We start from the raw sequence: 12,766 nt of genomic DNA on the forward strand, positions 1-12,766 counted from the left end.
GAGTAGCCTGACTCTACAGCCTGGCCACCATACTGTAAGGCATGGTGGGACAGGGGTTAGAGTCCGGGCACAAGTAATACGAACACAGCTGTGACTCTCTGCCTTCAGTAACACCCCGTGTCTGCAGGTGACAGCAGCGCTGAGCTGGTTTTCATTGAGGACCTGGGAGTGATCTACTCTGCCCAGGCACTGGCCAGGATGTGAGGACATTGACCGCACGCCCTCTGCCCTCAGGGAGTTGGTCATTTGGCAAGAGATGGCCTGCACGCTGGGAACAATCAAATGTTTTGCTTAAGTGCCTCGGGTTGATGGGAAGGAAAAAAATGACATTTTGGTGCCTCAGAGTAGAGAGCTGACATCACTTGTAGAGTTGAGATTTGCCTGCAGCCATTAACATGTTAGGCTATCCACTCCAATATTCTTGCCTGGAGAATCCCATGGACAGAGGAGCCTGGCAGGCTACAATCCACGGGATCGCCGAGTCGGACATGACTAAAGCAACTGGGCACTTAACGTTTTTATTGTGAGTTGAAAAGGAATTATCATTTGAACAATTTTGTAGAAATTCTCACTTTGGGGGAATTCCTTGGTGGTCCGGTGGTGAGGACTCCGTGCTTAACCACTGCAGGGTTCTATCCCTGGTCAGGGAACTAATACCCCACAAGCTGAGAGACGTGGTGCCCCGCCCTGAAAAAAAGAAAAAAAATTCTTGCTTTTAATTTTGCTTACATTCTTTTTCTCTGTGTAAGCATCTGAATATGATTTATTTGCCTTATAATGTGCTTTTTGAGGTTATTAGTGTATTTTTACTAAATGGATATTACTTTTTGTTTAATAAAAATTGTGTCATTTAACATTTGTATAGAAAGTCTTGTCAAGTGAATTTAAGATAAAGCAGTGTTTGTGGCCTGCTTTCTTGCCTGCTGGGTGACTCTCAGACCCGACACAGCTGGTATCACTTGGTAACTGTCAGAAGAAGAGGTCAGAGGCTTAGGATGTGCACTCTTATTTCCACGTTCGATGAGAATTACCACTTGTGCCAAAGTCATCTTACTCTTGTGCCCACATTAATTTATTTGAGGCTGTTAGAACCTTAATTTTGCAGAGTACTTTACGATTCCACAGCATTACTCACTGGGACTGTTAAACCGTGTTCAATTTTCTCAGCTTGACATTTTTTTCCTCTTGTTTTGAACTTAAGCACTTCAGGGGGGAAAAAAAAATCACAGTGAATGATACAATCTAAACTGTTTACAACTCTCCATTTTGTACGATTCACTTTATTATTTTTTTTCCGTTTTTCCTTCCAGTTTTATTAAGATAAAATTGACATACATCCCTGTACACGTTTAAGGTACCCAGCATAATGATTTCACTTAAATACATCATGAAATGATTATCACAATAAGTTTAGTGGACATCCAGCATCTCACATAGATACGAAAAAGTGTTTTTTTCCCTGTAATGAAAACTCTTAGAATTTATTCTCTTAATGTTCATATACATCACGGAGCAGTGTTAGCTATCGTCATCATGTGTATACCACATCAGTACTGTTTATTTATCTTATAACTGAAAGCTTGTATCTTTTTTTTTTTTTGAGCCAATTCAACATAAATAAGATTTATACAATTTTCATGCAATACTAGAATACAGATTCTACTCAAGTTCCCATGGACTATAAACTAGGAGACACTGGAACATATCCAGGGACATAAAACAAGTTGCAAAAATTTCATGATCTAACGATATTGAAATCATACAGAGTCTCTGAACGATTCACTTTATGTCTGTATTGTTGCTTACAACTAGTGTCCTTCCAGTCTTGGGTTCTTCTGCCTGAAATGCTGAAGGGCCCTGCTTTCTTTTGGGGGAGAGAGCATTCTATGTCACCACACACCAGCTTTCCATCCCAAGTTCTGTAGAGGAGACATGTGGGGGCTGTGCTCCTTCAGCTGGGTGGTGGCAGTGGCCTGGTTAAAAGGCTGGATTCTGCAGTTGAACTCCTGGGTTAAGCCACATGCTCTGCAAACTCCTGGCTGTGTGATCTCAAACAAGGTTAATGGGTCCCTCCAGAGATTAGAAAATGTGACCGTACCTTCATGTACGGTTGTTGAGAGGATTCGGGGACACCTAAGGTCCCCAGAGCCGTGCTGGCCCCCAGTCAGGCTTCAGTTGTGTCTGACTCTTTGCAACACTGTGGAGTGTAGCCTGCCAGGCTCTTCTGTCCATGGGATTGTCCAGGCAAGAATACTGGAGTGGGTTGCCGTGCCCTTCTCCAAGGGATCTTCCCAACCCAGGGATTAAACCCAGGTCTCTTATGTCTCCTGCATTAGGCAGGCCGGTTCTTCACCACTAACCCCACCTGAGGTGTGTTATCCATACTTGGAACTTCTGCCTGTGCCACTGATCCCAGGGTTTTGGCTTGGTCATCCGTAGACGATATGGCCTTTGACGTGTCCTGGTTTGCGGTGCACTCTTTTGGCCTGGACAAGGCTCCTGTCCTCCTATCGTCACTGGATCGGAAGGGGATTGTGAACACGGCCCAGAGGGACTGGAAGAGCAGCCTCAGCCTGGAGCGCATGAGCATGCTGGAATTCCTGCTGCAAGTGCACGGCTCCGAGGACCAGGACTTTGGCAACTACTACTGCTCCGTGACTCCGTGGGTGAAGGCACCCACAGGCTCCTGGCAGAAGGAGGCAGAGATCCAGTCCAAGCCCATCTTTATAACTGTGAAGATGGATGGTAAGAATGACACACAAATAACCTTCTCAGTGTTTGGGGAATGTCTTCTCCGCACGCTTTGCCACCGCTGATGGGATCCAGGTTCTCACCCTTTGAGGAATGTGCCTGCTTTCTCTCTGGCCTGGCTCAGGCGTGCACACTCAGCCCTTGCTGTTTTCCCAGCTTAGGTACCAGGTGTGCTGGAGGCACCACTGGGAAATGATTTTTCAAACTTACTGGACAGATTTTCAATGCATTCTATAAATTCTAGACATAGTCACTTTGTTGTATCCTAGGGTTGGCATGGATTCTGCCAGGCAGGGGCAGAGAACAACATCCAGAGAGCGGGTCAAGGTCTCTTGGAGGGGCTGTGAGTGAGTTCCTGCCCCTTTCACCCTTCTACTGGTCCTGTGCTGTGCTAGTCACTCAGTCGTGTCTGACTCTTTGAGAACCCATGTATTGCAGCGCACCAGGCTTCTCTGTCCATGGGCTTTTTCAGGCAAGAATACTGGAGTGAGTTGCCATTTCCTCCTTTGGGGGATCTTCCTGACCCAGGGATCGAACCCCGAGTCTCCTTGTCTCCTGCATTGCAAGTGGATTCTTTGCCCACTGAGCCATCTGGGAAAGCTCCTTACTGGTCCTACTTTTGGTGAAAGGGGGCTCCTCCCATTCACTTGCACAGGGAGAGTTCTTCACAGAACCCTGAGATGGGAGGGGGAGCTCCCCGCCTTGTTGGCTCACACTGACCACCAGTCAGCCTAAGTGGTCAGGGGGCCCTCTCCCCACCCTTCTGCTCTCTGAGCCTCCTGGAGTGGGGGCACATTTTCCTTGGTTAACGGAAAACTTGTCTTCTCTGCAGAAAGTGTCAGAGTATAAATTGAAAAAAGTCATGGACAGAATCCAAGTCCAGGTGCCTGGAAGGATTAAGTAGGAGCCGTCAAGTGCGTTTCGCTGACGATGTGTCAGTTTGGTGGGGACTGGAATTGGAGCCCCAGCTCTTCCACAGTCGACTTAGTCTTTCTAATCCTTTGTGTCCTCTCTTGTTAAATGGGATAATAATCTCTCATGGGGCTGTTGTGCTAAATGGCAGGCAGACAACCATGGTGCCAGCTTCCATCCAAGGTTTGCTGGTTATTTGGGGGACAGGGACTTTGTAGGTGCAGGATCTGAACTGTATGTGTTCCTGCAACTTAGTCAGTGATACCATATTTGCCTCTTAGAAATGTCTTGCTTGAAGTCATTCCATATGAAAATCCAGATTTACTGAACAAGCAGGGAGTGATTATTCACTTTGCTAGATAATTTACTATAGTGTTACTTAAAATAGCTCCCCTAGTACACTTCAGTTATCTGATGCATAGAATTGATTTATGTAGTTTTTTTTTAAGGATGCATCTGCTGCTGAATGTGTGGTGCCCTTATACTGACTTTTAAAAATCAATCTCCTGCCAAAACCCTAAAAAGCAAGTTGACATTCAGAGATATGGAAGGAAATTTTTTTTCTGGGTTCCCTCCACCCCCCCCACCCCACCCCCACCGCCCCCACCCCCCGCCCCGCCTGCTATGGAATTGGGTGGGGATATATTTGCTTATTTTTGAACACCTATGGCTGAGCTGCTCTTGTCTCAAGCCCTGTGCTAGGTGCAAGACCCCTGAGGTCAGACTCCTAGGGGAGACCCCGGGCAGTGGAAGGGGGGAGGCAGTGGTCTTCCCTGAGGTCTCCCCACCACCCCCCAGCACCCGGCGATTTGCATCACTAATTCTGTCCCTCTGGTCTCTCCCTCCCAGTGCTGAACGCCTTCAAGTACCCGCTGCTGATTGGCATCGGCCTGTCCGCGGCCATCGGGCTCCTGTCCTGCCTCATTGGGTACTGCAGCTCCCACTGGTGCTGCAAGAAGGAAGTCCAGGAGACCCGGCGAGAGCGCCGCCGGCTCATGTCCATGGAGATGGACTAGTTGGTGCCAGAAAGGCCGAGACCGAGGGACGGTCGAGGAGCGGTTCGGGCGAGATGAGGACAGCAATCTTTTAGCGCGAAGTGTGTTACACTAAAAACCAGTCCTCTCTAATCTCAGGTGGGACTCGGCGCTCTCTCTTTTCTGCATGTCAAGTCCTGAGCGCAGACATGTTTACCAGCACACGGCTCTTCTTCCCACGGCACTTTCTGATGGAACAATCGAGTGTGTGTTTTCCCGACGGCGGCTTTTTAATGGTTAACCTCTAGTTTTTTTCTCCTACTGGCTTATAGATCTCTGACTTGTGTGTGTTTCTACCTTTTGTTTTGAGGGGTTGCAGTGAGAAAGGGGTGAAGGCGTTCAGAGTTCTTTGTCTCGGGTGAGATCCGTACGCCTTCCGAGTCGGAGGCACGTGCTAAGAGAGCTGCGGAAGGCGACCCTCTGCCCCGGCCGAGGACAACACAGACCAGTGCTGAAGGCTAATGTGTGGCTTTTACTGCCCTCCCCACCCCCTATTTTCCAGGGGGTTTAGGCGACATTTAAAATCTAAACCTGCAGTCCGTAACTTCCTATCAAGCCCAAATGCATTTTGTTTTTTGGTTTTCTGCTTCTCTGCCCCTTTCCACTTCTTTCGTATTTGCTTTATGTGCGAGTGCTGAAATGGCCCTGGAATTGAGAATTTGGCTCTCCACCAAGCACCTTATCTTGCCACCTTAGCCTTAAGAATGAGTATGAAGAAAAATGCACAGCCCCCTCTGTCCAGGGCAGTGAGAAGGCCTGCAAAGAAGACGTCAGAGACAAGGAAAGGAACAGACAGTCACTCCCATAGTTCGAGGGTACCATGCCTCAGGGGGCCCCAGAGATTGCAGAAGGGGGATATCCTGGAAGTTCAATTTCTGCAGTTTGTGCCAGAGGGTCAGTGGTGCAGGGGTGTGTCAGGTGGACAGAGCCACCTCTCTTCCCTGTCCCGCCTTTTGTGAGAGGCTAAAGCCTTGTAGGTCTTCAGGGGGAACCACTGACACCCCATGTCCTTCACGAACCACTTGGGCTCTTTAATGGGAAGTCAAATTGCTGCTTGCAAGACTGACTTCACAGAATCAGAAATTACCCAGAAGAACCATGCATTTTCTGTGACCTTGTCAGTCCTTCAAGTCTTTTAAAAAATCCCCTGCAGGGGGTTAGTGAGAAAGGGTATACTTTGTGGTGTGTTTGGTTTCCTATTAGGAACACAAAGGAAACCCAGCAATTTATTGCTGTGTGAACAGCCTACAAAGTAGATCTGAGAGTGGTCCGCTTTGCCCGATCACTCGCACCAGGAGTAGGACAGTGGTCCCAGAAAGATCTGTGTCTTGCCCCTACGCAGCAGCGCTGGCCTTTCAGAAGCATCCCAGTGGCGTTTCCTGAGGCTCACTGGTTACTCAGTCCCCACATTGCATTCTGCGTGCTTTTACCCTGGCTCTGAAGGACCTAATACCACTTTGTCTTCCAAAAGGGAAAAAAAGATTCGTTTGTTTTGAGCAATAAAGTAATACAAAATGATGGCCGTTCACGTGCGGCTCTCTGTCACAATGGGCCAGACAAGCTGGACTGCTCCCAACCATGTTCCCTTCTACTTCCCTCCTTTGTTGCCCAGGATTCGTTCTGTGCATATCACCAAGTCACCCCGCAGACGGCAGATTGCCACCAAATTTTTCCTTTTGGTTTTGCCCACCGAGGGGACCCCTCATTTAATTGAAACTAGATTCTGTACTAATGGTAACAGAACAGAGGAATTCCGGGCCTAGCATCTGTGGTGGGAAGACGTACCACAGGTCCGCTCTACCAGAGCACGAAAGACCAGGGGGAGGGGAAGAGGCTGTGATAGCTCTAGATTTGGGTATTTCCTACATGCCGTTTCCTAACTGTGCCGTCTCAGAGGAGGTGAGTCACAGGTGATTGTGCAAACAGGAAATAGACACAGATGCTGCATTCAGAACAGCCAGTGCCCTCTGAGCCCTCACAGTGATCAGCCTCCTCAAAGAAGGTTCAGGATTGTTCTAGTGCAGGCCCTCGGAAGGAGGAAAGGATACTTGGCTTTGGATGTGACCCGGCGGCCCCAGGTGTATGTAAAAGCGTGGACGGGTCGCAGCAGACAACCAGAGGCAGTAAAGGAAACACGTGCTCACACACTGTACCTTTTCCTTTCAAACTGCTGTTGCAGTTCGAGGCTGGGGCTTTTAGGGCATCTACTGAGCCCCTAGCCCTGCCCTGCATCCACTGGGCTGGCACAAAGTAGGAAGTCACAGGGCGTTGTACCAAGGACCTCCTTCCTTCCAGGGACGTGAACGTGGCTGGAACATGTGCCCTGGTCAGAGTGAGAGATGTACTCTTGTTATACCAAATAGGGCCCCCTGCTGAGTGCTCTTCTGGAAAAGGTTACCGCAGAAGCACTGGCCTGAAGGCAAGGACCCAGCCACGACTGCCACGGATGAAAGTGCACTGCGTAACACAAAGAAACTTGATAGAGAGTTTGACTTTTTTTTTTCCTCTTCTGATCATAAAAATACCCCCAGAAAGAGCCTAAGCTATATTCAGATAAACCTGCAAAGTCCTTTCTGTTGTTTACTTTATAATGTTTACATATACTTTTCACTTTTCTAAAAAAAAGAAAATGCCAGCTCTGACTTTTTAACAACTTTTCAGATTTTTCATGGGACAGTGGAACTCTGACTCACCAACTGGATTTAAAATCTTAATTTAGAAACGTATTTATTTGTGTGTTTTCTCCCCTCCTATCTATGTGGCTTTCCCTAAGATCCTGGTCAAAGTGGCTTCTCCTGCCCAGACCCTTGTCTGTTTTCCCTGGTGGCTCTTGCTTCTTGCTTTGCAGACTGCCTGCAGCCATGATTTTGTCACTGACATCTGTGCGCCAAAGACTGAGCCTCTTTAGCAGGAATAATAAGCAATACTACACAACTTGCTACTTTCAGAAAACCCTTTTTTTTTTTTTAACCTTCACCGATGACAACAGAGGAAGAAGGGAACTGGGATTTGGGTAAGTTCTCCTCCGCTGTTTGACCAAATTCTCAGTGATAAATATTATGTGCAGATCACTAGGAGAAAAAAAGTTGATTTTCTTTCTTTTTTAGCGTGGCACATACAGATCTGCCGAATTTTACATAGACAAAAGAAAGGGTCTTGTGTATTTTTGTCCATATCCAATGTTATATGAACTAATTGTATTGTTTTATACTGTGACCACAAAATATTATGCAATGCACCGTTTGTTTTTTATTTCATTAAAGGAAGTTTAATTTAAACTGAAGTTGTGTGAGGAACTTGATCTCGGCCTCTGTTAACCTTTCATCTCCTCCGCCTAAGGGACTGTGGCTGAATTCCCTTGCCACTTGAGCACCTCCTCATCTCTTGGAGTCCCGTGAAAGTGTTGTAGATGTTCACCAAAGATAAAAGAAGAAATGGATTTAACAGGACCAGTAGTGAGATTTCCACCAAGTGGAAAGGTGAGGGCTGGGCCCCCCTGCTGAGGATGGTCTCTAGGTCTCTCCCTGCATTCTCACGACCTTATAGGACCCTTGCCAGGAAAGAGAGAAGTTAGAGGCTGTTCCTCTCTGCGGATGAGGAAACACACCCAAGTTCTGTGACCATGTCGTGCCTGGAACGGAACAGCTTTTCTGACTCATGACCCAGTCTGGAGCCAAACAGGTCCATACAGGTCCATACAGGCCCCTGTATTATGTAAAAACAATCCTTTCCCCAGGCTGCTGGCTTCTGAGTCCAGGATAGGAGAGAGTGCTGGGGCTCCCACCTCCCTGTTGGCCCCAGGAGCAGCCGCTCAGCCTCGGCCAGCCTTCCCTATTTGTGTCTTGGGCAGGGACCGACCACCTCACTTGTGAGGTGTTCAGAGGCTGGGTCTGTGTCCTCGTTAACCAACTTCGCCTGGGGCTTGGCCCCAGTCCAGGCATATGGAAGGGACTTGTTTTTAGTTGCCAAGTTGTGTCCAGCTTTTTTTTGACTCCATGGACTGTAGCCCGCTAGGCTTCTCTGTCCATGGGATTTCCCAGGCAAGAATACTAGAGTGGGTTGCCATTTCCCTCTCCAGGAGATCTTCTCAGACCAGGGATCGAACCCACATCTCCTGCATTGGCAGGCAAATTCTTTACCACTGAGCCACCAGGGAAACCCCATAGTAGGGACTAGAGGTTTATGAATGCACAATGAACGCTGTCCCGTGGGAAATGACCCAACACTGCATGCTTCTCCACGAAGAGGGAAGATTCTGCTCACATCAAAACACTGACACAGTCAGAGCTTGTCGGCAGCAGTCCCACACCTCTTGCTGAGCCTGTACCTGCCTCAGTTTATATTAAAAGAAAAATAAAAACTTGCTCACACAACTCCTGTGGCCAAGGCATTGTGTTCAGCACAGAAAACCTCCCACTTATGCCCTTTCCTAGAGGGCTTGGCAGCTGCTGTTGGCTCATCCAGAAACCTCTTTCCACCTGTTCCAACTCCTGCTTCTGTGTCTAGTCTCACAGGGAGCCTTTATCTGCCCCTCTAGGCTAGAAGAGAGACCCCTGACAGATGCTCTGGTCATCTGAAAGTGGCCCGAGGGCAGGGACCTCTTCCCACTGTGACAGTAGCTAACACTGGGATGCTTTGATGTGCTGTGCACCTGGGCGAGGGCACAAGGGCTTCCCAGGTGGTTCAAGCAGTCAAGAATCTGCCTGCCAGTGCAGGAGATGCAGGAGACACGGGTTCAGTCCCTGGGCTGGGAAGATCCCCTGGAAGAGGGAATGGCGCCCCACTCTAGTACTCTTGCCGCAAGGTGCCAGACCTGACTGAGCATGCGTATGCATGCACTCTCACCCGGGCAAGAGCCTCAGGTCACCCGAGGTGACCACTGCAGATTTCTTACGTGCTCTTCATGTAACTGGATCTTCCAGCTAACAGCCACCCCATGTCCTCTTACCCACAGACCAGTGTGCATAGCACACCGCTTCAAAATACAGGTTTTATTATTTCGGTGAAGCAGGGCCACCCATTGAGAAGATAGCTTTTTTCACTCACAGATCCCAGGAAGAGGAGTCACACCACACCCCAGGGACCACACGGGGAAGCGCCAGCGTCCCTCAGGCAGCAGAGGGAGCAAGAGAAAAGCATGGACTGCAGCCCTTGTTTTGGTTTTCACAGGAAGGAACAGGCAAGTCAGGGTAAGCTGGCTTCGGATTGATTAGTTTGGAGAATTTCAGCAGATTCTGGGGCATAGCAAGTGTCCCTAGTTATCACGTGTGTTGAGAAAACAGCTATTTTGTGTTGCTGCCTAGGATTTTACAGGATAAAAGTGCTGCTCACAGCCAAAGCCTGAACGTTTAGATAAGGACCTGAGCTTACGGTTCCTGCCCCACGTCCCCACTTTGCTTTTCCCCAGGCTTCTTTTAAAATCCTTTTGAGTTGAGCCTGCAGCCTCCACCGCAGCCACCTGACAAGTAATAGGTGCTTTTTAGCCTGCTATCTCCTGCTCACTGGACACCTGGGATGTCGCAGGACTGCCTTTCCCCTGGCTTGCTGGTCCCCCAGCCCTGGTTTCTGGGGTCTGTAAGTAATAAATCTTATGACTTAACTTTCTTTGTGTGAGTCTATTGAAACTGCGCCTTCAATCAAAATGACCCTGGGTTTCACTTCCTCAGGGTGGGGGTTCAGATGCTGAGGGAGCAACTTGCTGACCCGATGTGGGTGGTTTGTGCCTCCTTGTTCAATAGGTCATGGTCTGCGTATGCCTAATTTAATACTCCAGCTATTCCCCTTCTCCCCTCAACACATCTGGTTCCTGGCCTTGGGGTGATCTGAGCAGGGAACAGTGGTCCTGAGTGTAAGAGCTCAGTGGAGGAGGGGTTTGCACACGGAAGGCGTGAAAGTGAAAAAATGAAAGTTGATCAGTCCTGTCTGACTCTTTGCAACCCCATGGACTATACAGTCCATGGAATTCTCCAGGCCAGTATACTGGAGTGAGTAGCTGTTTACTTCTCCAGGGGATCTTCCCAACCCAGGAATCGAACCGGGGTCTCCTGCATTGCAGGCAGATTCTTTACCAGCTGATGGAAGGCATGCTCACAGGCAAATCGCAATGACTTCCTTTTTCTAGGAACTGGTCAGTCCTGAGAGGAGCAGTGTCTCCAGGCTCTGGATGTCAAAGCATCAAAAACCAGAAATAAAATGACATGATTAATACACTCACTGCTTGGGGCTTGTACACCTGGTTGGCTCGGCTCCACTAGGGGTGGGGAGTAATGCTCACCTGAGTCCTTTCTGTTCTGTTTGCCAGTGTATTTGTGCCACCAGTACTGGTTACTTTGATTATATAATTTCGTTGAATAATATGTAAATCAATGAAATATGAGTGCCAGAGAAAGGTGTGTTGATGAAAAGGAGATGAATTCCCTGAAAAGACTAGATAGAGGCAAATTGCTTTTTTTTTTCAGTGCTGTCAATTTAAGTCCAGGCAAAACAACTATAAACAATTTACGTTTTTATAAATCACAAAAGCATAGGAAGATCTGTACTCCATTGACTTTACAAACGTTGGTTTTTTTGTTGTTGTTAATTCCTACTCCGTTTTAAAGAAATCAAACCTGAAAGTTGTAGAAGAGGAGATAGGTTTAGTTTATGCAAAAAAAAGAGAGGAGACTCCAGATAATAGACCTGGGCCTGTATCAAGAGATTGTTGAGCAAATACATACTATATGATTGAAGTGAAAATAAAATTTTTAAAATACATGAATGTCTTGATAATTCTCATCTTTACCTGACATTTCTGTTAATTGATCAACTGATAGCTCTAATTGTGTCAGATAGTGGAGTTTCTCCTATTATTGTCCCCATTCTTAGAGATGAGGAAATCGAGGCTTAAGGAAACTAATTTGCTCAAGATTTGAACCTAGGTCTTTCTGGCTCCAAAGTGTGTACATGTTCTAAATCACTGCACCGGCTACAGTGTCTGACTGTTTTAGCCATTCAATATTTTTTGAAGAGATAGAAAGATGAGTAAGAACTGATTCCTGCCCTTAGGAAATTCATGGACTTATAGGAGAGGGCATGGGCATGTAAATCATTCATTTTATTATGTGTAATAAGTTAAATTATAGCAGTTCATGGCAGAGATAGAGGAAGGAGCGGTGCACTTTCTAAGGTGTCAAGAAAGGTTTTGCATAGGAGACGCAAACCCAAATTTTAAATTTTTTAAATAAGTAGGCATATATCAGGTAGGGAGGGTTCTTAGCAGAGGGGATAGTATATGCAAAATTAGAGAGGATGTTAAGACCCATTCAAGCAGAGGGGACAGTATGAGAGGATATTAAGACCCATTCAAAGAAACACAGTGGTTCTGTGTCTGAAAGGTGAGGTGATGGGAGAGTTCTCAAGCACCAGCTCATGAAGATCCAGTCCAGGAGATGGGACTTGGTCATCTAGAAGTTTGGGGGGGCGGGGGCAAGGCATAAGATTTATTTTATTTTTTGGCTGTGGTGGATCTCCATTGCTGCACGCAGGCTTTCTCTAGTTGTGGTGAACAGGGTCTCACTCTTTGTTCCTGTGTCTGGGCTTCTCATTGCCGTGGCTTCTCTTCTTGTGGAGCACAGGCTCTGGGATGCTCGGGCTTCAGTAACTGTGGCCTACGTTAGCTGCTCCGCGGCATGCAGGATCTTCCCAGACCAGAGATCGAACCTGTGTCCCATGCACTGCAAGGCGGACTCTTAGCCACTGGACCACAGGGAAACCCCTGAAAGTCTTTATTCAGGAGAGTGTGTGGCTATGTTTGCATTTTAGATTAGCAGAGTGGGGGCTGGGTGCAGGCAAGGCTGGAAGATGAACTGAACTACATTAATCCAGGTGAAAAATCACAGCTCTCAGTTGTGACAGCAGCAGCTACAGTGAATTCATTAAAGGTTTTAGGAAGAACTGGCAGGACTGTATAAGTAGATGTGGAATGTGGAGGCCAGCCACGGGTCTGGGTGGATGTTGGTGTGCTCAACCACTATGAACAACAGTACCAGTGAAGGAGGAAACAATGATTTTAGCTTTGGACGCAAGTTTGA

General features: G+C 47.5%; 2 protein-coding genes across 3 annotated transcripts in view; both read left to right on the top strand.

Annotated features, from left to right (window-relative positions):
- The window catches only part of PTGFRN (prostaglandin F2 receptor inhibitor), an 84,391-nt gene extending 76,416 nt beyond the window's left edge, over nt 1-7,975 (top strand). Inside the window, exons 8-9 of the mRNA XM_069602026.1 lie at nt 2,440-2,745; nt 4,513-7,975. Of these exons, the coding sequence (XP_069458127.1) occupies nt 2,440-2,745; nt 4,513-4,679 (473 nt within the window). The 3' untranslated portion in view covers nt 4,680-7,975. The remainder of the gene's footprint in view (nt 1-2,439; nt 2,746-4,512) is intronic.
- Nucleotides 7,976-8,090: 115 nt separating this feature from the next.
- CD101 (CD101 molecule) overlaps nt 8,091-12,766 on the top strand; it is a 69,588-nt gene continuing 64,912 nt past the window's right edge. For both annotated transcript variants that reach the window (XM_069601929.1, XM_069601921.1), the window contains exons 1-2: nt 8,091-8,176; nt 9,746-9,886. In XM_069601929.1, coding sequence (XP_069458030.1) covers nt 8,107-8,176; nt 9,746-9,886 — 211 coding nt within the window. In that variant the 5' untranslated portion in view covers nt 8,091-8,106. The remainder of the gene's footprint in view (nt 8,177-9,745; nt 9,887-12,766) is intronic.

This window comes from Ovis canadensis, chromosome 1 (assembly GCF_042477335.2).
Source record: "Ovis canadensis isolate MfBH-ARS-UI-01 breed Bighorn chromosome 1, ARS-UI_OviCan_v2, whole genome shotgun sequence".
NCBI lineage: Eukaryota > Metazoa > Chordata > Mammalia > Artiodactyla > Bovidae > Ovis > Ovis canadensis.